This window comes from Gouania willdenowi, chromosome 6 (genome assembly GCF_900634775.1).
Source record: "Gouania willdenowi chromosome 6, fGouWil2.1, whole genome shotgun sequence".
Lineage (NCBI taxonomy): Eukaryota > Metazoa > Chordata > Actinopteri > Blenniiformes > Gobiesocidae > Gouania > Gouania willdenowi.
This window is the reverse complement of record NC_041049.1, coordinates 59,727,188-59,751,221: the sequence shown is the minus strand read 5'-3', so window position 1 is coordinate 59,751,221 and position 24,034 is coordinate 59,727,188. Positions and strand designations below refer to the sequence as shown.

Here is a 24,034-nt window from a genome sequence, read left to right as displayed (position 1 = left end):
AATTGTATATTTTATGTTTTAAAATGATCAATGTACAATGTTTTACATTGCAAAACTACAAAAAATTCAATCATAGCCAACCAAACAGATTAAACGTAATACATGGCACCAAAACAGCATTAAATGGAAGTTATTTTCTTGGTTTTAGAGTTCATAAATGTATCTATACGTAATTTCCTCTTTTCAATCGACGTAATTGGTGTTATTTTATTTAAAAAATAATAATATTTTATATTTATTTTTTATATAGATCCCTTTGTGGAAAATACATTAAATACTGATTGTATTTACTGCATGTAAGGGAACCGAACCAAGATTTATTACCAATAATAAACGTGGGGGTGAAAGTAACTAGTAACATTTACTTTCAGTGCTATTGAATTAAGCTACTTTTTACTTGTAATGGGTACAATTTCAATCAGGTAACAGTACATCTACTTGTGTAGGATATATCAGTACTCTTTACATCTCTGTATAAATGTATGTGAAGTATTACCACAGAAGTCGGCCTTCCTCCAGCGTGGAGGATCTCCTCCTGCGTGGGAACACTGTCTGGAGAACTCTGACAGGGTGCTGCAGAGACAGAAGTCACTGGGAGTGTCGTTACAGCCACACATGTCCTGCACACAGGCCTGGATGTAAGGCTCTGGGTTGATCTGGGAGGTGCAGGAGCTCCACGACTCTGAGCGCAGCATGTCACTACAGGTGGCATACTAAAGGATGAAAGCAACAGACACAACGTTACTTTTTAAATGTTATCATCTCTGTTGCTAAAATAAAAAAAGAAGAAGAAACAAGACAACTTACAAACTTCTTGCATTTGTCTTGTGTATTTTCAGGCAGGGGGGACTCATCATCACCCTCATAGGGATCCTCACACTCATCATTTGGGCGATGGACTTTTTGTCTGTTCCCATACTCAATAGGGTTGATTTGATGGCCTGTATAGGATCACAGTTATAGTGTCATCACCAAGAGTAGACGAGTAAGAGTCATTAGCCACGTTTACATGGGAGCTTTAATTCCTCGTTAGATCGCGAATTGCCGCGATGACACGTTGGTGATGACATAATTCAGAATGGCCGCCCGGACTCCAGCTGAGACTATTTATTTAATAAGAGCCTTAAAAGACATGGATATAATGGACGGAAGAATAAATATGCGGATATTCACACGGATGCACAGACTGATTACACACACGGACATCAGAAAACGGAACAGGGTTAATCGGTGCATGAAGCACCAGAGATTCACTAATGATTAGGGATGTAACGATTCACTCAACTCCCGATAGGATTCGATTCACGATACTGGGTTCACGATACGATTTTCTCACGATTTATTTTACAAAATGGGAATGTTGACAAATGACTGAAAACTATTCCTTTATTTTTTGGGGGGAAATACTATACTATTTTCCTTTTATTTTTCATTGTCAAAAGAATCCCTTGATAAACTATGCAAAATGATGCAATTTAACTAAAAATAAATAATGAATGAAATACATAAAGGAATAATACAAATGAAGAAGAAACCTATAATTTAAATTCTGGTTCTATAGTAAACAATTCAAAACTGCATAATAGTTTTTTTTTTTCTTTTTAAAAGTGCAACTGAAAATGTATTTTGTGCTTTAACAATTGGACTTTTAAAAAAAAAAAAAAAAACAGTCATTTTACTGTATTTACGTCAGATATTTGTTTAGACCAGCAGAGGGCGCTGGTAACCCATTAGTCGGTTGGCATGCAGTTATTCCACCAAAGAAGAAGAGAAGCTATGCTAGTAGACAGAGCTAATAGAAAAACGTGACTTTTACAGATATTCACGTAGTATTACAGATATTCTTTCGGTGCTAAAGGAGTAAAGAATCTATGAGCATGTTTAACAGTAAATGGCGGCCAGAAAGAAAATAGTAGCAGACTCTGCCCGTCACGTCCACATCTGGAAGGATTAATATATAATCTGCTGTTTAAAAAAAGTACTGCGATTCAATTTTCAGAGCATCGATAAGAACCGTGGTACCTATGAATCGATTTTTAACTGCCTTACGATAAATCGTTACATCCCTACTAATGATGATAATAAAGTTTATTTTTCACTCAACGTCTTGTATAGTGGAGGTAAAACAGCTGTTGCATTAACCGCTGCCTTTGATTGACTAACGTACAGTCTTCTATATCCTTCTCCTGCCCCGTGGAAGAAAGTGTTGTTATTGTCTAGCTGCTGCTTCAAAACTACAATCAAAATAAAAGTGAAAACAGTTCATATGTGGTCTTCTATGTTGGAGCTGAAAAGAAAGGGTTTGTTATGTGAATTTTCCCGATAGACGTGAATACGTCACATCCTCCCCGTCCAATCAGAACACTTCCCAACCCCCAGACCTAAAGCGGAATTGAATAAAGCCGAATTAACCGGTTTTCCATTTAAATCTCTATTCGGAATGACTATATGCATGTAAACACTTTAACCGTGCCCATTGGAAGCAAAATAAGTAATCACATACCTTCATGAATGAACTCGTCATAGACAGGAACACCGTTGAAATCTCCACACAGTCCACAAGTACGGTTAGCATAGTCGTTATCAATTTCAACCTAAAGTACAAACTTTCCTTTAATTTATTACTATTTTACAAATGCAACATAAATGATGTAAAGGTAAACAATACCAAAGTACGAGAACTTAAATTCACCAAATGAGCTAATACACAAAGTATTATTTGAAAAAAACTGTTTTTAATTTCTTCTTTAAAGATATTAAGCTCCACTTAAATATCATATTAGTCCAGATTAGTAAAAATCGCATGAGAGTATAAGAGGAAAATGGTAAATGTGCTTTTCTCCATGTTCTCATAGCTACAATAAGGGTCAGTTTAACCTCTGAAACATTTTTTTTTTTTTTACCATGACTGCATCTTCTCTGTTCCACATGACAGTGATGCCCACTTTGGACTGGAATTTGATGTAAACTGCATTTTGTTCCAAATGAACACCGGCCTTGAAGTACGGCAGTGAAACACTGGCAACAGGAAAACATGTATGATTTCATTCATCATCAACAATGAATTCTCTTTATATTTCTAGAACTGTTGTTTATATTTCTAGATCTGTTGTTAATATTTCTAGGACTGTTGTTAATATTTCTAGAACTGTTGTTAATATTTCTAGATCTGTGGTTAATATTTCTAGATCTGTGGTTAATATTTCTAGATCTGTTGTTAATATTTCTAGATCTGTGGTTAATATTTCTAGATCTGTGGTTAATATTTCTAGATCTGTTGATAAACTCACGGCTCGTCATTCACGGTGATCTGGCTCTTGGTGAGGTGGAACATGATGTCGTCAATGGTCACCACCACATAAGCGACTGTTGGGATCCCATCGATGTTGCTCCTCTTCATGTGCACCGAGAACTCCTGGTAGGCCTCATGACAATCAGAGACCAAGTTGTATTCGCATGTACCAGGAAACTGGTACACGTCCCCATCAAAGGTCTTAAAGTGCTCTCTGCCCCATGTGCTGCAGATACTGCTGACATGGTTGTGAACTGAAAAAGATATGCATGTCCATTGTATCTTCAGTTTTCCAAAATTATCTCGAGATATCTGAATGAGTTCTTACCCAGTCTGGCTTGGATCTCTGCAACACTGGCAACCGACAAAGTGAAAAAACAAAACCACACAGACGTCCACCCCATCTTTGCCACTTTGGTTTTTGTTCCCAAAGCAGGTAATGGTGAGATGCTACTTCACAGCCCTCTTTATATTTCACGGCTTTTCGTTCACACCCCTTTATTGCCAGGATATGGAAAACATGTGCTGAATGGACTCTTACGCCTTCAACAAGTCTCATATAAATTACCTCTTCATCAACCTTATCTTTGAAATGAACAAATATGTTTGCACATCAATCAGGATACCAGAACATCTGACAATAAAATGGTTTTCCTGATGGTGTTCTTCTCCTTACTTTCTCATTCAGGATAAAATATGAATGACAATGCAAAAAATGATACTGCCACTTCATTTTGGGGGGCTGCACTAAATAAGAAAAGGTTCTTGTTACATGTCTGACATGGACAATGAGTCTTGCAGCTTTTAACATTGTGAATGAGAAATTACAAATAGTATTTTATACATATGTTGAAATAGTTAAAGTGAATGTGGCCTTTCTCAACAAAAAAGTGTTTGTGGTGAAATTTAAATGCAAACAATCAACTCAGAATCCTGTAAAATCCCTTATTTGATCCCTTATAAGTTTCTTAAAGATTTGGTACCCTAACTTGAGCAGGTTTTCACATGATTCCCTGTTATTACACACCTTTAAAAACATATTGATGAAGACATTGTTTGATAACGATTTAGTTTGCAGATGAAATATCTCATAATATCTCTACTTATCATTATTATTGTTATTAAGAACCGTCTTTGAATATTTTCCAGTGGTTTAATGTGTTAGATTGTTGGACTGCTGGGATATACGTATGTCAATTCAGGCACAACCCTGCGGTATAGGGTGAGGGTTTGGTCCCTGGGGGTGTGGTTTAGGTCCCCTCGGGGGGCTACCTGCTTGGCTGGTGTGGTGAACCTGAGATGGTGCAATGGTTCTCAATATCGGCTCATACACAAACATCTGCCGTGGACGCTCAGGCATGTCTATGACTAATGTGTTTTCGCATTTAAATAAAATAAAACAACAATAAAAATATACATATTTTAGCATGAAGAAAATATGTATAGCTGTCGCATAAAGATTTCACTATTTCCTGACCTTAGCAGCTTTCAAGCAGAACACTGGCTGGGTTTTTATTATCCTTGGAAATGCACAAAATCGAAATAGTTCAATAAAAGCTGGTGATGGAAACACCTGAATTTAGAAAAAAGAAAAAAAGAAAAAACTCAAATATCGCAAAACAGTTTTGAAACTTTCATGAGAAGGAATTTCAGATGTTTTGATATTGAAATGTGTCACAAAAGCGCTATGGAAACAAATTTCCACAAATACACATCACTGAAAGTGACGTACCTGGTCACATGACCACTTCTCTATGAGAAAACATGGCGAGGTACGTGTAAACAGAAGAGGAGGCCCAGACATTTCTTAGCATAATACTTAATAATGATTAGTGCCACATTAGACGTGAAACAATAAATGAAATGAAATGAAAAGAAATGAAGGTGCATCTGTGAGCCTTGACCCAAGAGCTGCTCTGACCGAGTGCTTTGTAATTTCTTTTTTTTTAAATTTCCTCAAATGCTTTTACAGGTGAACATTGATTGCAGCGTGTTGGCTTAATCTAAGATCATTGTAGAGATGATGAATGATGAATCAATCAGTAATAGTAATAAATAGTAATAAATCTTAATTTAAAAAGTCATAAAATTATACCAGGCAATATTTGTTTTAATGTGGCGTGCGTGCACAGGGTATTATATAAAAAGCATCTGCACCATGAAGAGCACAGGATGTAAAATGGATAATATATGACCGTCACATCCTTGATCATCATCATCCTCCAGCAGCAGCGTCACGTTAACCCTTACATTACAGCATCCACTACTCTAAGTCCACTGTACTTTAAAGCTCATTTAGAAACAGTTGCAATGTCACAGATATCGGACAAAACCTAAGCAGTTACCATTTACTGCTTTGATCCTTTTAAATCTCATTTTATAGTTATTTAATTTCCATTTATTTTCATTCTGTCATGGTAAAATATACAAGGAATATTTTATTTCATTACATTCCATGTCCAGAAAGGAGCAGGGAGAGAAACATTTTTTAATATATATATATATATATATATATATATATATATATATATATATATATAAATTGCTGCCCTTTACTCAATCACAAATATTAAATAATTGGTCAATTTCACATTATTTGAGATAATGATATTACAACATTATTTAAAAAAAAAAATATATATATATATATATATATATATATATATATGAAATAAATAATACATAAACAGATTCAAGGACTTCATGCCTTCTCAGCACCAAAATAGGAAAACAAAAAACACTATATCACCATGTTCATATTGTACATTTTCTTAAAGTGAAATAAATTCAAACAGCTTTTTAAATCATGATGTAAAGAATTCCACATTTTAACGCCATCAACAGAAATGCACGTCTTCTTGTTGTTGTTGTGCAAATTGATGTTTGAAATAAAATTTTCTTCGATGGTTCCCATCCTCTGAACTAAAAACAAACAACTTTTGTAAATATTCTGCTAATGCTCTGTTTTTTGGTTTTTTAGCTCCGAACAAAACCAAAACTGTGACTGTGTCTGCAGCTCAATTCAATCTTTAAGTTTTAACAATCCTGACATAATTAAACAAACTGCTCTCTGTATCATGCCTTATGTATAATTCTTACTGCTCTTTTCTGTAAAAAATAAAATTAAAATAAATAAATTGTATGGTTTATGTATGTATTTCCCCAGATTTCCACTATATGGTAAAATTAGAGAGCAATAGAGTATTTTCACAACCTTATTATTTAACAAAAACTTTGCTTAGTTTAGAATAAAAATGTTTTTAGACACCTTTTGTTTTTACATGAGCAAAGTGAGCTTTTCGTGTTTATTTATCATCAATCAATCAATCAATCAATCTTTATTTGTATAGCGCCAAATCATAACCAATGGTATCTCAAGGCACTTTACAGTAGAGCAGTCTTAAGGACAGACTCTTCATTTTATGGATACACACATATGCATATATACGTATATACACATACATATGTATCCCACACCCAACATGAATTCATCATGGCGGCAAGGAAAACCTTCTGTTAAGCAGCAGGAACCTTGTGTGGATCCCATTCCTATGATGAACAGCCATCCACGTTATGCTGTGTTGGGTGTGTGCAGAGAAAAGGGTGGAGACAGAGCCGCTGAGTCTCTGTAACTCCACACTGAGGATCCCACGGACCTGCAAGACAAAAGCCAGAAGGAGTACAGGAGCAAACACACAAGGGAAGAAGCAGACATAGAGGGAGTGTTTGAGAGAGGAATGGGACCCTCTCCGGTCCCTCTCTAGCCTAAATGACCTCTCTCTTAACGCCCTCTCCAACCTCTCTCCAACCGAGCATGCCAGACCCCCCCCCCCCCCGGCAGTCTATGCCTATTGCATCTTAATTATGAGCTATGAGCTGGTTCCTAACTAAAAGCTTTACCAAAGAGGAATGTTTTGAGCCTAACCTTAAAGGTAGAGAGGGTGTCCGCCCCCCGAACCGTGGTTGGTAGATGGTTCCAGAGAAGTGGGGCCTGATAACTGAAAGCTCTTCCTCCTATACTACTTTTAGAGACAAATGGAACAACGAGTAGTCCAGCATTTTGAGAGCGTAGTGTTCTGGGGGGATTGTATGGCACTACAAGCTCCTTGAGATAGACTGGTGCCTGTCCATTTAGGGCTTTATAAGTGAGAAGAAGAATCTTGAATTCTATTCTATATTTTATGGGAAGCCAATGCAGAGAGGCTAATACAGGAGTAATCTGATCTCTTCTCCTAGTTTTAGTCAGTACACGTGCTGCAGCATTTTGAACCAGCTGAAGTGTCTTAAGCGACTTGCTCGGGCAGCCTGCTAAAAGAGAATTACAATAATCCAGTCTAGAGGTAACAAAAGCATGGACTAGTTTTTCGGCGTCGCCCTGAGACAGGATTGATCTGATTTTAGCAATGTTACGGAGATGAAAGAAGGCAGTTCTTGAAGTTTGTTTTATGTGAGAGTTGAAGGATAAGTCCTGATCAAATAGAACCCCAAGGTTTCTAACAGTTGTGCTTCGTGCCAGAGTAATGCCATCTAGGGCAGTTAGGCTAGCATAGGTTTCTCTAAGGTGTCGTGGGCCCAGTACAATGACCTCAGTCTTGTCTGAGTTGAGAAGAAGAAAATTTTGGTCCATTCAGGCCCTAATGTCCTTTAGACAGACCTCAAGTTTAGATAGCTGATGTGTCTCACCTGGCTTCATTGATACATACAGTTGGGTATCATCAGCATAGCAATGAAAGTTAAGTATTTTCTCATAACATTACCAAGGGGGATCATATAGATACAGAAGAGGATTGGACCTAGCACAGAGCCCTGAGGAACCCCGTAGCTTACTTTAGTGTACACAGAAGACCTATTATTCACGTGTACAAACTGGTACCTATCAGATAGGTAGGACTTAAACCACTTTAGGGCAGTCCCTGTGATTCCAAGTAATTTCTCTAATCTCTCTAGTAGAATATAGTGATCTATAGTGTCAAAAGCTGCACTAAGATCTAATAAAACCAGCACTGAGAGTCGTCCTTCATCTGAAGCCCAGAGTAGATCATTAGTTACTTTAACTAAAGCAGTCTCTGTGCTGTGTTGAGCTCTAAAACCTGACTGGATGTCCTCGAACAGGCTGTTGTTTTGAAGGAAGTCACAGAGCTGAGCCGCCACAACTTTCTCAAGAATCTTTGAAATAAAAGGAAGATTAGATATAGGCCTGTAGTTTGCTAAAGTGCTGGAATCAAGAGTAGGTTTTTTGAGAAGGGGTTTGATTACAGCTACTTTAAAGGACTGTGGCACGTAGCCTATTGATAGGGATATATTTATTGTCTCCAACAAAGATGGGCAGACCAGGGGAACAACTTCTTTAAACAGCTTAGTTGGGATCGGATCTGAAAGGCAGGTCGATGGTTTGGAGGATGAAATAATAGAGTTAAGTTCCTGAAGTCCTATATGTGTGAAACAGTTTAGGTTTGGCCTATTTACATTTAATGGTACAGCAGGCCCAGGTGAAGGCAGGGAGTGGCTAATTTTATCTCTAATCTTATGAATTTTATCGTTAAAAAATGTCATAAAGTCCTCACAGCTGAGGGCTAGAGGAATCATGGGCTCAATAGAGCTCTGACTTTGTGTTAGCCTGGCTACAGTGCTGAAAAGGTACCTCGGATTATTTTTATTTTCTTCAATTAGTGAGGAATAGTATGTAGATCGACTATGTCATAAGGCTGTCATGTATTTACTATGGCTTTCTTGCCAGAGTATTCGTGACTCCTCTGTTTTATTGGAGCGCCACATTCTCTCTAATTTACGGGTTGTTTGTTTGAGTGTGTGAGTTTCAGAGCTAAGCCACGGAGCTTTCCTCTGACGTTTAATAGTTTTTTCCCTCAATGGAGCAATTGAGTCCAAGGTGGATTTTAGTAGACTAGCAGAGCTATCGACAAGCAGATCCAGTTGAGAGGGGTTATAATTAATATCATAGTTATTTATTGGATGGTGCACTGAGTTTAAGGCAGCAGGAATGGCCTCTTTAAATTTAGCCACAGCACTATTGGACAGATTTCTACTCGTAACTATTTTATTGCACAGTGCGAGATCCTCTAGGATAATGTTAAAAGATATTAAAAAGTGATCTGATAGCAGAGGATTTTCAGGGTCATAAACAATCACTCCCAGAAAATCAAATTCAGACGCTCTTTCAACGCTAACCCCATCTATGTTCAGAGAGATATTCTCATCAGGCCGGGTTGGTAGTTGGATGGGAGACCACTGAGAATTCCAGGTGCCACAGTGTGGGACAGTCGCTCCACTGGTATCTGTCATTGTGTCCTTGGGCAAGGCACTTCACCCACATTGCTTAGTATAAATGCAGTGAGTGAGTGAGTGTTGGTGGTGGTCGGAGGGGCCGATGGCGCACTATGACAGCCTCGCTTTCGTCAGTCTGCCCCAGGGCAGCTGTGGCTACAATAGTAGCTTACCACCACTAAGTGTTGAGTGAAAGAATAATGCCTTAATTCTGTAAAGCGCTTTTTGTGTCTATGATAAAGCGGTATATAAAATCCAATGCATTATTAGTATTATCTTTCTTTTTTTTTGTAAAAACCATAAACTTTGTTTTAAATATCTTATAAATACCTACAGTCTCTCATTTACACAGTATTGGTCAATAGTGATACATGAAGATATATATATATCTTTCCATCCAAGCAATTCCAGTGCAAACACCATTATCCACCACTCCCTGAACAGGACAGCTGCACAATGAAGACAGACTGTAATTATTTCATTGCAAGAGTGCAAATCATGTTGATCCAGGGAGGACGGTACACACAAAAATTATCTCAACACAGTTTTGATAAAAGGTGAGACTTAAGTCACTAATCCTGGTTGGCATAATGCTATTTGTCTTGAATCACTTGATATTAATTCCTGTTGAGCAAGTGCCCATTGATAGCATATGTTTAACTTAAATAAAATGTGAAAAATTCTTAACACATGCATACATACATACATACATACATACATACATACATATGTATGTATTAACTTTGAGGTATTTATGTTGGAATAACAGCAACAGCTTCAAGGTTTTTCTGAATGTGAATGTCCATTCAAAGTGTGTGTGCTGAGTTTCACTAACACCGCCTAGTACAGGGGTCACCGACATAGTGCCAATGGGCACCACGTGACTTGCATAGACCATAGTAGTGCCCTCCGACCTGTTCTAACAACAGCACTGGTCACAATTTAAGCTCAGTCTTAAATCCGAATTAATTGCCAGACTTCAAACTCAGAAAGATAAATAAAGAACCAGTAGATACTGCTGCACTTTGATACATTTTTGTATTGAATTGACATCTTAAAATGATCACTTTCAATGAAACATTGTTTTTAAATTTTGCACGTTTGGATAAAGAATGTGGTGTTTAGATTGTGATAAGCTCTGTAAAAAATTAAAAATTAAAAAAATGTAAAGTGTATTTTTGTAGAATGTTACAACATTGTTAAATTGTACATATATGTTATTTGTTTCACAATAATAGTTAAAAGTTGTTATCGTTATTTGCTAGTTAAATAGGAATACTATTATATCCTATGAAATGTAATAAAATGAAATAAAGTGTTGCGTGTTGAAACAAACAGAATCTTCCTTTTATCACATTACCCTGTCATTAAATTATTAGTATTTAAGAAATGTATATCAAACTGGAAGCTCATCAGATTATTCAGTAGCTTTGAAGAAAGTTGATTTTTTTAATTTTTCCAACAATTTTAGGATGGAGATAGTGTTGTTGAAAACAACGTATTGAACTGTGTCTGAAACAAGTCAATTGTATTGACTGAATATCTTAAATTCTATAAACAAACATAAAAAACACAAGTTTACTGTTTTCCTACTTGATGAGCTCTCTTTTTTTTAATTTTATCTATTTATTTATTTATTTTACAGGGACAATGCAATTCAACAGAGATACAAAAGTTTGCAGCTGATGTGATGCACATTGAGTATGTAGCTAATGCTAGAAGTTAAAGGAACAGAAAGAGTGTCTGGTTTTAGTCCTGAAAAGCGTTTAACATCCATCTCCTGCATGTCTCTGTTCTGACGCAGTGTTTGGACAGTTTCCTCTGTTTGTTTTGTTCAGAGTTTGTCAGTTTCTATTTGTCTTCTTATAATTCACATGGCATATTTCCAGTCTTCATTGATGGTTATTTGAAACTTAGGACGTAACATTTAAACAGTGAATGTACCAAAATATAATATACAAATCAGATTACAGCTTTCATGAGTCCACTAAGTGCATCTATCCATCCATTTTCTGCCACTTATCCATCGTTTCTTAATGCATCTATTCTACAACCCTTCAGATGTGGTCAAAGTAAGAGTCTTCAATACTCAAGTAAAAGTATAGATACTTAAATAAAAAAAATGATTCAGGTAAAAATAAAATTATTAAAGTTGCTCACTTTCTTGAGTAAAAGTAAAAAAGTACATGCTACTAAATATCCCTTCCATAATAAGAAATGGTTTTTAAACCAGCAAATTCCATATCTTTATTTTTATTTTTTTATTTAACTTGTGGAATTCTGGTACATGGATACAAGTTAAATATGTTAAAATGAACACATAATAAACAAAATTTGTAAATAAAATGTGTCAGGAAAAAAAAATATGCAAATGCTCAAAGTTGTGGAAGGATATGGAACACTTTCTGATTAATAATATGAAAGTTACAGTAACTCTGACAGCAAAATATATCATTTTGTTATACAAAAACAAAAAAAACTGCAACATTCCACATCCATAAATCTTAAATTCCAGAAAACTAACCCACACGTTACAGCATTTAGCATTAAGTGTAAATATAGAATTCATGAAATTAATCATAAATAATAAGTCTATCCACACATGTAATTTAATAAATGATTTATTTAAAGATTAGAATTCTTAATCTAGACTGATCTAACTTATACAATGCCTCTTTATTTTTATTTTTTTCATTTCTATTGTGTTGGTGTTCACGATGTCATGTTTGATGCACTTATTTTTGTACTGTTACCAGAGATGACATGTAACAAAGTACAAATACTGTGTTACTAACTTAAGTAGTTTTTTTCCGGTATCTGCACTTTACTTCAGTATTATTTTTTTGGCAACTTTTTCTTTTACTCCTTACTTTTTTAAACTACAATTTGTACTTTCTTCAACTTACATTTTAAAAATGAGCTCGTTACTTTTAGGACTTTTTAAGATGACGTCATGACATGAAAAGATGCAACATTGTGGTCGTTTGAGTTGTTTTCTGTTGCACAGTATTACAGTTTACATTTTCATGTTTTTAAAAATGTGGTGCTCTGGGTTTAATTGAGCATTTGCATTGTATTTTTTCTTGACAGATTTTATTTACAAATTGTATTTATAATAAAGTAATAATAATGTAAATTCTATTATTTAGTAGCATGGGCTTTTTTTTTTTTTACTTTTACACAAGTAAGGGAGCAACTTCAATATTTTTACTTTTACCAGAGTAACTTTTATTGAAGTATCTATACTTTTACTTGAGTGCAAGACTAGTACTTTTGCCACCTCTGTTGTGCATAACATTTAATTTAAAAAAAAAAAAAGCTTTGGATAGTTGCAGCTGAAATTCCGCTTGTGTCCTTTAGGGGGCGGTAATGACGTTACTTTAGCTTTTAGCAAATCAACGAGAGCTGGGTTTGCACATGCGCAGTAGGAGCCCAGGGTGAAATGGAGGCTGTTTGAAAAGCTGTGGCAACAAGATCAACAAATGCGGCGATAACAAGACTAATATATAAAAATATATTCTATACAGTTTCATTTTCACACAGCGTTTATCATGGGTGAGTCAACATGCAGTGAAGCGATGTTTTACACTATTAAACGAGCTTACTACATATAGCTGCTCGCTGAACATTTTACATTACTTTTGAAATGTAAGTTTGTTTAACCTCAATGTAATCATCACTTTTTATGGTTATTATCCGATGTTTCAGGGTTTGAGCCAAATGTAAATATTTCCTCTTCATTATATTTAATGTAACAAATATCACAAATTACATTAAGATTTTCACTCCCAAAACGGTAGGTAACATGTTAGTTACAGCAAAGGTGATTTTTAAAATCGTGTTATTTGGCCTTTTGGTTGTTTAGAAATAGTATATATATATATATATATATATACTTACATACACCTGTATATGCTAAAGCTTAAAATTACGTACAAAATTATTTTTACACTTCCTAACTTTCATGTATGGTAAGATTTAAGTGCAAAAATATTTATATTGTTGTTGTTGTTGTTGTTGTTGTTGTTGTTGTTTTACAACCATTAAAGAAAATAATTGAAAAACAAATCACAGTTGGGTTGAAGCAACTCTTTTTGTTAACATTTTCACTAGGGATGTCCCGATACAACTTGTTCACTTCCGATATGATACCGATATTGGGGACACCTCAAATTTTCACTGTGTATGCAAAAACATGCTATACCCAAAAACTGACCATTTTATAATATTATTATTATTATTATTATTATTGACATTATTATTATGACCCTGTTGAGTTTTCAGCCCAGTTGAAATGTATCTGCAGTATTGTTTCTCAAGCTGCAGTCCTGTGACACCTTGGGGTCTGCGGACATTACGTTTTGGGTCCGCTAATTAGTTTTATAACTAATATATCATATCATATCATATATGATCTTATAACATTACAAGTGAGGCTGAATGATTTTGGAAAATCAATATTGCGATTGCTATTTAATATGCTATTATTTTTTCAAGGGCCTCTCTTCATGTATTTTTCTATGAACGCAAGCAATAAATCAATCTGTTTCATAATAAACAATTTCAGATTTATTTAAACTTTAAATAGATATAAAATATAAATTTTAAAGCACAGATTGCAACAATAAAGCAAACAAATATGTGGCTTTACCTCTTCAACATATCTAATTAATTTTACATTTCATGTAAACATGTATGTGGACTACACTTCTTAAACACTCTCTGAACTTAACAGGACAGTACAAGACAGGACAAGTAAAAAGATTGCAGCCTTTGCGATTAGAAAATCATGTTTTATGATTTTGCGATATCGCAAATGCAATCACTTTAGATTATCATTAGAACAGCTGATGTGCATCACAGAATTTTTCCACCTTGTTTGTTTGGAGTCTCTATGGCATCTTTGTCTGTATAATAAAGATATTATTACTCTCACCGTTATTTCCAGAAAGATTATCAGTTTTGGTAATAATGGCTAATTAAAGCTTTCTTTGTTTGTAGACACCAGTATTGATGACGGTGCAAAGCCACAGGAGACAGAAAACCCTTCATCTCCGACCGGATCACTGTCTCCTGAAATAGATCGTAACCCGTCACCACCTCCGGACCATCTAGACGGAGCAGAGGAGGACGACCTGGACGCTATCGGGGAGACAGTTTACAGCAAACACTGGCTGTTCAGCACCCTCACACGTCTCATTAATGTAAGCATGTATCAGTAGTTACTGTTACCATCACATCTAATACACATGTCACAGTTTTGTAAGGCTGCACGATTCATCGATACAAAATCGAAATTGGATTATTTATTGAGGCCGATTTTTAAATAGTCAAAATCGGAAAATCAGTTTTTCCATTTACAAGGGTAATCACGGCATTAGTCTCTCCCCGGGCCGTGTTTGGGCTGAGCTCCTCCATACCACCGTAGTGTTAGCGCTACCCAAGCGATGTGGAAAAGGATTACAGATGTGGTGGAATTCCACGTTGCTAAGGATACGTTCCCTTTATAAACTGTTTAAAAAAACAGGTTTCAAACACCTGCTACAACCTCTTTCCCCCTGGGATTAATAAAAGAATTCTGATTCTGATTTTTTAAATGTCAATTTTAATTTTGTGTGTGGTTTTTTAACCCTTTAACATTAATGTTAACAGCTCTGCCTGAGTTGGGGTTTTTTGTGCTTATTTTGTCTATAAAATGGTCAGTAAATGTCCTTTGAGGAAGTGCTTTTACCCTTTTTTCCATAACACGTTATCAGCCTTTTTTTTCTTTTCTTTTTTTTATGATTTATGACATGTTCTACCAGTGAAATATCAGCTGAGAATGAAGAAAAACACAAAATAGATTTTTTGAGATTTAGTAGAAAACAATGAAAGCTTTTTTCCACAAATATTTACAATTTCAAATGTACAAAACTGTTTACAATTTAAAAAAAAAAAAATGTTTCCATCTTTCTAAATGTGCAGGCCATTTTATGGCAACTATAACAATCGCAAGCCGGATCAATTTCTTTGCGGGCTTTTCTACGAAGGAGGGGTCGTGATTACCGTAATGTTTGTAGGTTGTCAGTAAAGCGCAACATGTTGGCTTTCAGAAACAGTTGGAAATTTTTGCAATAGAGTGAGTTTTAACAGAGTTATGGTAATTTTAATGTACGCATGCCAGGATGTGTTGCCGGTGACGCGGTTGGTGCTGAAGGGTTAATGTCAGTTTTTTTCTAATGCAAGTTTTTCTTTTTAAAAATCCCAAGGGATTACCGGCAATTTTTGGGTTGAGCAGGTTTTGTTTTCAGTTTTTTTAAATAAAATAAAATACTTAAAATAATTTAATCCAGTATCTTTTTTTTTAAATGGGGGAAAAAAGAATAAGAATAAGGCTGCTCAATATTGGCCAAAATCCTAATTATGATTATTTTGATGAATATTGTAATCACGATTATAATCAAATTATTTATCATATTTGGCATAGAATTGTTTTTTATACACTACTTTTAAACAACAATATGTGTACAGTTTACAGAGCAAACTGAAGCTTTAAATAAGACTAACACAAGAATTTAAAATGTATCAAAGGCTAACTGAATGAATACACTATTACAGAATGCAGAGCCCGTATTATAAATGTAAATATTGCAGACGATCGGGTTTAGTTAATCATGCCAACTAAAATCATGATCATGATTAAAATTGGATTAATTGTGCAGGCCTTATCGAGAATGGAGTTTTTAAAGTAAAACATCAGGATTTAGTTTTGAGCTAAAATCGTGCAGCCTTATTTTTGTGTGTAATTGTGTATGTAGAGGAGACAGCAGTGTGATGTGTCATTGTGTGTCATTACAGATGGTTTCTGAACACTCAGAGGAGAACTCTCAACGTCAGACGCAGCTCTCTGTTGATGACGAAGAGGATCTGTGTAAAGTTTGGGATATGGCAATGGATAAGGTCAAGTATTAGCAACTTTTACTAAATAGCTGGAATTTCCAAAAGTAACCACTTGATAGAAATTAAAGCACAAAAGCCTAAACTATAGTATAGCTATACTATAACTATAGTAACCTTCTGACATTTTCAGGGTAAACTTGTTTTCTTCTTTGGTATGGACATCATCTACATGTCTACATGCCTCATTTATAAAACATTGAGTAGAATCTACACTGAAAGTGAACGCAAGTCAAAAATCTGAAAATGTGCAAATGCAATAATACATTTTATTTGAACATCAGAGTCGTTCTGGTCACCCAAGGTCACTTAACAGTACATGATAAAAACCACAACAGCGTAGTATAAAACCACAATAAAATTTAAGCTTAAACAGTATAAAAACAACAGTAAAAGTGAAGCTTAAACACAGAGACAGAGCGGGGGGGGGTGTTTGCATAAGCAAGCTTTATAAATGATGCCCCTGATCATCTGTTTGTTTAAAAACCATCACAGTCACCTTCATTGACACTTTGTTCTTGTGTATTCATACACAGGATGTGGCTGGTTTTCTTCAGGAATTCAATGCTAGTGACGTCCTTCTTGGAGTAATAGCCAAATCTCAGTGTCCACGGCTCACAGTAAGTAAATATTTGTCATTTGAAAGGTGCGTCCTTTCCTGTCTGTTACCTGTAGGCACCATCATAAGCTTTAAATAGCTTCCTTAGGGTTCACACATACAGTATTTTACTATTTCAGTTGTATTGTGTATTGCACTTTGTGTAAAAGGCACTCTACCGTATGTATGATCATCTGTATTTGTGTAAGAATATAATTTTATTAAGTTGTAGATTGTATATTTTATGTTTAAGGTTAACATTGATGAATAATAAATGTGTCAGTTTTTCTCATACCTACTGTTGCTGACTATTGTTTTCTGTTTGAGTAACATCACTGGATCAAGCCTTTGCTAGCATTTCATACTACAAAATAAGTAATTATTATTTTATTTTATTTTATTAAAGAATTTTTAAAAAAAAATTGAAAGTCTGTATGATTCATGCTAATATCGGATCAATATCGGTATCGGCCGATATGTAAGGCTGCAATATTGGAATCATATCGGAAATGAAAAAGTTGTATCGGGACATCCCTAACAATTATGTCATATTTTTCAGAAATCCACCTTGCGTTTTTAAAGATATACCTTATATGTCATATTATATATTACACACTACAACCAATACACCAAATCTGCAACTCTTTAAAATATTTGTCACAATGTTTCAGTGAAAATAAACATTTAAAGTTGGTTCAATTGATACTAAGACTTCAGTATTTATTTAACCCTACTAAGTAATAACTAGATCTGTCTAATGTGTTTATCTTAAAGAGTTTGAATCCTGGAAAGTAAATCAGATTTAAGATGGAGCTCATTGGTGACTAGAGCTCCTGAGGGCCCCTCACATGGTCCATGAGGGCTACCTGGGGCGGACGCCATATTGGTGACCCCTGCTGTAAACTATATCATGTACTCATATATTGTAATTCTTAATCCCTGTAGGAAATCTGTGTTGGAATTCTCGGGAACATTGCTTGTTTTCCTGAAACTTGTGCGACTCTCAGCCAAAACGAAGACTTAGGGTAAGTTAAAGCTTTAATGAGAGATTTCTTCCACTGGACGTTGTTTATTAATTCAACAAATGCATTGTGTTTTGTGTCCACAGTGATGTGCTGTTGCTTCTTCTCGGGGACACAGACCCTCCAACACTGCTTGAAACATGCAGGTGAGGTTCACATTTAAACCAAACATTTTTGTTTAGTTTCATTTAATTTAATAATGTGTGATGGGCTTTGCAGGTTGCTGCTGACGTGTGTGTCTCAAACAGACGTTTGCTCTTTGTGGATCCAGAGACTGAAAAAGCAGAAGAACGTTCGCGCCAATGTTTTCTTCATCATGTGCAGCTCTACTAACAGTACTTTGTGTTTTTACCTTCATGTTATGATGGTCTTCTACATTTTTTTTTTTTTTTTTTTTTTTTTAAATATCAGATAAATCCATAGAAATGACATCAAGAATGATTTTTTTTCAACTTTATATAGCATAAAATACAACAGTCATCTCAAAGTGCTGAACAAAATATAGTCCATAGTAAGTATTTCCTGTAAGTTGTTTGAACCCTTTTCCCTTATTTCAAGCCTGTAAATGTACGAGGGGTCTCAGGCATCAGATTACATGTTACTTTTTTTAAGCCTTAAATGTAGTGATGATTGACTAAATCTGTATATAAAGTGAGGAGTGACTGAAGCGGAAAGATCTGCGTTAAGAAAACAGTAATGTTTTCATGTGTCTTACAGCGGACCTTCTGGAGAAGCTGGGAGAGTTGGTTGACAAACTGTTCGACCAGGATGAAGAGCTGATGAAGAGTTGGATCACAGCCCTGCCCAGTGAAGAAGAGGAGGAGGATGAAGATGATAAAAGCCATCTGGATCTGACCTCATGTCTCCTTGAAGCCTCCAAACAGCTGAGGTGAGACGGAACCTTTAGCAGAGCTTTCAAAGGGCCTGTGTTGTTGCAGCGTGCTTTCACACATACTGTACCTCTTTGATCCGCACTATGCTTTGTTTCCTCTGATATTTCTGGTCTTTTTGCGATATGTGAAAGTTCACTCGAAGTCAAGTGTGGAGAAAACAAGTAAACTTTGGTCCTTTATAAATTATGGGTCTCGGTTCGCCTCAAGTGAAGCATGGAGTGGTTTTTAATCGTGTGAGAAAGTAAACAGGACCAAATATAAGACTTTATGTTGAAGCGCAATAGTGACGGAGCAACTCCATCAGTGACTGGACAGCAACACACAGCAATCACACACACTCGTGTCGTCACGACAACAGGCACACGCACAGACTCACAACCCTGCTATCCATCCATCCATCCATCCATCCGTCCATCTATTCATCCATCCATCTCTTTATCCATCCATTCATCCATCCTTTTATCTACCTATCCATCCATTCATCCATCCATTTATTCTCCTATCCATCCATTCATCCATTTATCCATCCATTTATTTATCCATCCATCCATTCACCCAACCATCCATTTATCCATCCATCCATCCATTTATCCATCCCTCCCTGCCTCCATCTAACCATCTATTTATCCATTCATCCATCCATCCATTTTCAGACTCTCTTTGTCTGCACACAAACAAACACATTTCAAACATTTCCTCACTCTTTTCCGTATTCACTCCCACATCATTCATTTATGTCACTTCTCTCTCTTCCCCAAACTGTTCACATGTTTAGCGATGCTACACACCTGACTGCTCTATGTTTTACCTGCTCATACATTCTCACATCTTCACACATTCTACATCCTTGTATACCGGTGGTGACATGATGCCTCTGAGCGCTGACAGGTGGGAGACGAAGCGGCATCAGCTGTGTTTACATAGTGCATTAGCATAGGTTGTGGGATTATGGGTTATTTTGAATTATTATTAATTACGTTTCTGGAGGGTTTGTTTCAGGATTTTCTTTGGAATATTGATTTTTCTCACAGAAGTGTTGTTTTTGTCTATGGAGGCAGTATTCTGTCCAATAGGCGACCGACCGTTTTGCCTGCGTGATGTTGTTCAGAAAGTTTGGTGCGCTCTGCAAAGAGAATGTGTGAAAGAGAACCAGACCAATTTAAAATGCAACAATGTTGCAGATTCACTGCCTGAACCGCACCGAGTCCACCGGACTATATATGTGAAGGCACCCTAAGTTTCTCTTTTTCTTCTAGATCAGAAAACCTCATTGCTGTTGAGATTTATCTTCACATTCTCCACCTTCTCACCACGATAGACGAGGGACTTGAGATTTTTGGTAAGGCCACTGATGTTTGTGAAATGACTTTTTTAGAATGCAAACAAGATGAGAATCAGAATCAGAATCAGAATCAACTTTATTGACCAAGAGTGTATGAATACACACGAGGAATTTGTTTTGGTGACCTGTGCTCTCTCAGATAGTGTAACATTAAATAATAACAATCAACTAGAATAAAGAAAAAATAAATAAAAAAAGAAGTATAAACATATATATAAGAGTAGTTAGACTAATATGTGCAAGCTAAATAAAAATAACAAGATAATAATAAATAAAAATAACAAGATAATAATAAAAAGAATTATGACGTGTTTCCTTGTGTCTTAGCTGCTCCTGATGGGCCCGGCAAACTTGTGTGGGAATTTGTGGTTGATGTTGTTTGTGAAGACCTCATCCAGCCAACCGACCTTCCAGTTGTCCTGCATGAGCAGAAAGGCCTTTTGGTTCAGGCTTTTGTTGTCCTGCAGGCTCTTTACAGATGTGAGGTCCAGCTGTGCAGCAGCAGCAACACAAGTAAGTTGTGTACAACTTTACACTAGTTATTTATTTATTTATTTATTTATTTGTTTATTCAAAGAACAAAAAAAGAAAATGGATGAAAACAAATAAACAAATCATAATACATTTTATTCGTTCAACGAGGGATAGGAAGAAGCCTGTGCTTGTCCAGTCCTACCCCCGTTCTTCACCACTAACAGCTTCAAAATTCAATGAAATAAACTAAATGGGCAATACAAATAAAAACTCCAATTGAGCTATGTAATAACAGAACAAAAACAAACAAAATGAACATGCGCCCTCAACATCTGTGAGATTTACATTCTTCTTCTTCATTGCTGTACTTTTCAAAGATGTATGTTTTGTAAAAAATAAATAAAAATTAACTGCATTATATTCATACTTAGTTTAATTGTTCCATCAAGATTGTTCCAAAAAATCTACCCCACAAATAGAAATACTTTTTAGTCCAAGCATTGTCCGATTTCCGTCTAAAGTTATAACCCCCCCTGTCTGTTTGTGAATAGTTTTTTGTTTGTTTAATGGTAGCGGTTTATGTTTTGCTTTATATACTATCTGTGCAGTCTTAAATTGTACCAGATCCCCTTTCCTTTCTAGTCGGGCCTCTCTTTGGAGCCCTCCTGCGTGTGTGTCAGTACCAAAGGGAGTGTGAAGACCACAGCGTGGACAAAGGAGACGTCAAAGACAAACAACTTGAGACTCTCTCAGAGATAACAGCTGAGTTTCTTGCTGGCCTCTGTGCTCACATTACCAAAGTAATGGTTTTACACTCTGTTGATGGTTTAATGGCAACATGAAGTCCATCAATGGGACTGATTGTTTTTATTCTTCCAGGACACAGCCGCAGGTTTGATAAAGGATGGTTACCTCACAGAGAAGTCTTGTCTTGTAGCTGTACACAGATTACTTCCTCAGTTTGAAACTCCAGTAAGTGACACTCTCTAAAAACAGAATTAGTATTATTCTTCTATTTATTCTTCTGTTTTTGCACCTGTTTATTCTGTTAAGGGTCACTGAGTGCAAAGCTGGTGTCATTCTTTACTTGTCCTTTACATTGCTAACACACAGGAACAAGACACACTCGTCTACACACATCTATCTACTTACACTACTTGTTTTGGACTGTGAGTAAAAAATTACAGGCTCCTAGCTAATGCAAGCTCATAAAGACTGGGGCAAAGAATAAATTAAGTTTAAGCCCCATCAGTAAAGCTGTATTTATTATATAGTTTGGGTTTGCATGTGCTCAGAAGTCTGCAATGTTAATGTAATCCTCAAGTCCTGCTTCATGTTTGGTTTAATACATATGGACTTAACCAAAATATTAGTTTGCCCAAGAATTTATAAAAATAGAAAATCAATTACAATATTTTGTTTGAAGAGTTGCAACAACAAAAAAAATTGACGTCATTGCGTCATTTGATTTACGTCACTGACCGTGACACAGAGCCGTTTGCTTCACCTGCAGAGCTTTGCATATGCGTGCACCACCAGTGTTTGTGAGCGCAGTGTGGCTGTGTGTCAGCGCACCAAGAGCATTTGTGTGCTCGTGCAGTGTTTGTGTGTCTGCGCAGAGTGGTTGTCAATTATTCATGTTCAGTTACAACTAAATTATTAAGTTTACGGTGACCTGCAATTTTAAGATTACAATTATTATTTTTCCACTTAAAGTGAATTACAATTACGTTCTAAATGACTAAAGTTCTAATTTAATTAATCACAATTACTGAGCCTTAAATAAATAACACCATAAAACGCAACTTTCTTCTTGTGTTAGCTTTCTGTTAGCATCTCGTATGATAACGGGTCATTTTGATCCATGTTTTAAATGAACTGTAAAATATATTATCTGTCATCAGAAATCTTTTGGTTTCCTTGTTAAGCTTCCTTGTCCACAAATATATTGGTATTAATGTCTTCAGTATGGGCACCTGAGCCTTTTTTCTTTCAGTATACTCATTGATTTCAATTTATTAAATATTGATAAAATGATAACTTGTATAATGAACTTATCTGTAGTGGGAAAACTTGACATGAAACATATTTTAATGATTGTTAACTAAATATGTGTAAGCCATAGAATTCTAACATCTACGTTTTAATGAAATTGTAGTTTTTATGTAGAATTCATGCCAATTACAATTGCTAAGTCAAATATCTGAACTCAATTACAATTCAATTATGATTACAACAGCAACGTCATAATTGTAATGAATTATCAATTATGCATTTGTAATTATAATTGACCCCAACCCTGCCCCTGGTTATAAATGAAGTCCAGTCACACGACTTAAGTTATTAAGTTATTTAATTTCTTTTGGTGAGAGATTTTCTGGTTTCAGGTTTATTTTGTTTTCATGTCTGTTTTGTTTGGGACAAACTGTTTCGTATATTTTGATACAAAGTTTATTTCCCTGTATTTTGTCTCTGTGCAGCTTCAGCACCTGCAGGCTATGTTGTCCCAGACTGATCCTCCACTGGCAGATGTGGTGAAGGCACAGCTTCCTGTCTGAGGTCTCCTGTATATCAGTGTTCAGCACTCATTCACACGCTCAGTGCTTTTTTTAGCTGCCGGTGTTTCCTCTGGAAAGTCCTAGCTCTAAATCTGGATATTTACTTTTCCACTTTGACCGTAACACCCCCAATGGGAAGTGTTAACGTCTACCCTAGTACTGGTAGTGTGAGCTTCTGTAACACTGATGTTCATCTTTATATTTGTATGTTTGTATATAGTAATTGACTGTCATAATAAACATATCAATTGTTTTTTAGCTGTTGGGAAGTAAAGAGAAACCTTTACTTTACTGCTCAGGTATACATCAGTGGCAATTATGTTTTCATCGACAACATTTTAAAGTGACAATAACTAGCAAAAAAAATACATGTTAAACTATATAAAAACATTTATATTTTCGTCAACTGTTAAAAACTAAACTATAATTTCGTCACATGGACGAAATCCGATCAAAAGTCATCTGATCATGTGATCTTACGCATTGGTCACATCAAATCTATGTGTATTTACAAACAATAATACTATCCCATATCAGGTTTATAAATGGTAACTGAATCTTAAAAAAATATGTATATACATGAACTCTTGTCCTGTATATTTGAGTCGACTAAAATCTTAGACATTTAGTTGACTAA

At 35.7% G+C, this 24,034-nt stretch overlaps 2 protein-coding genes across 2 annotated transcripts in view; one reads left to right on the top strand and one right to left on the bottom strand.

Annotated features, from left to right (window-relative positions):
- The window catches only part of muc2.1 (mucin 2.1), a 28,393-nt gene extending 24,645 nt beyond the window's left edge, over positions 1-3,748 (bottom strand). Inside the window, exons 1-6 of the mRNA XM_028448321.1 lie at positions 3,621-3,748; positions 3,291-3,546; positions 2,904-3,018; positions 2,504-2,594; positions 808-941; positions 497-713 (exon numbers count right to left, since the gene is read on the bottom strand). Of these exons, the coding sequence (XP_028304122.1) occupies positions 497-713; positions 808-941; positions 2,504-2,594; positions 2,904-3,018; positions 3,291-3,546; positions 3,621-3,696 (889 nt within the window). The 5' untranslated portion in view covers positions 3,697-3,748. The remainder of the gene's footprint in view (positions 1-496; positions 714-807; positions 942-2,503; positions 2,595-2,903; positions 3,019-3,290; positions 3,547-3,620) is intronic.
- Positions 3,749-12,990: 9,242 nt separating this feature from the next.
- saal1 (serum amyloid A-like 1) lies at positions 12,991-23,650 on the top strand. The gene is made up of 13 exons (XM_028450273.1): positions 12,991-13,129; positions 14,576-14,778; positions 16,412-16,513; positions 17,047-17,130; positions 18,054-18,133; positions 18,217-18,276; positions 18,350-18,465; positions 18,848-19,019; positions 20,280-20,362; positions 20,693-20,878; positions 21,482-21,639; positions 21,719-21,811; positions 23,320-23,650. Exons 1-13 carry the CDS (start codon positions 13,126-13,128, stop codon positions 23,395-23,397), a joined length of 1,419 nt encoding a protein of 472 aa, XP_028306074.1. The 5' UTR covers positions 12,991-13,125; the 3' UTR covers positions 23,398-23,650.
- Positions 23,651-24,034: the final 384 nt, after the last annotated feature.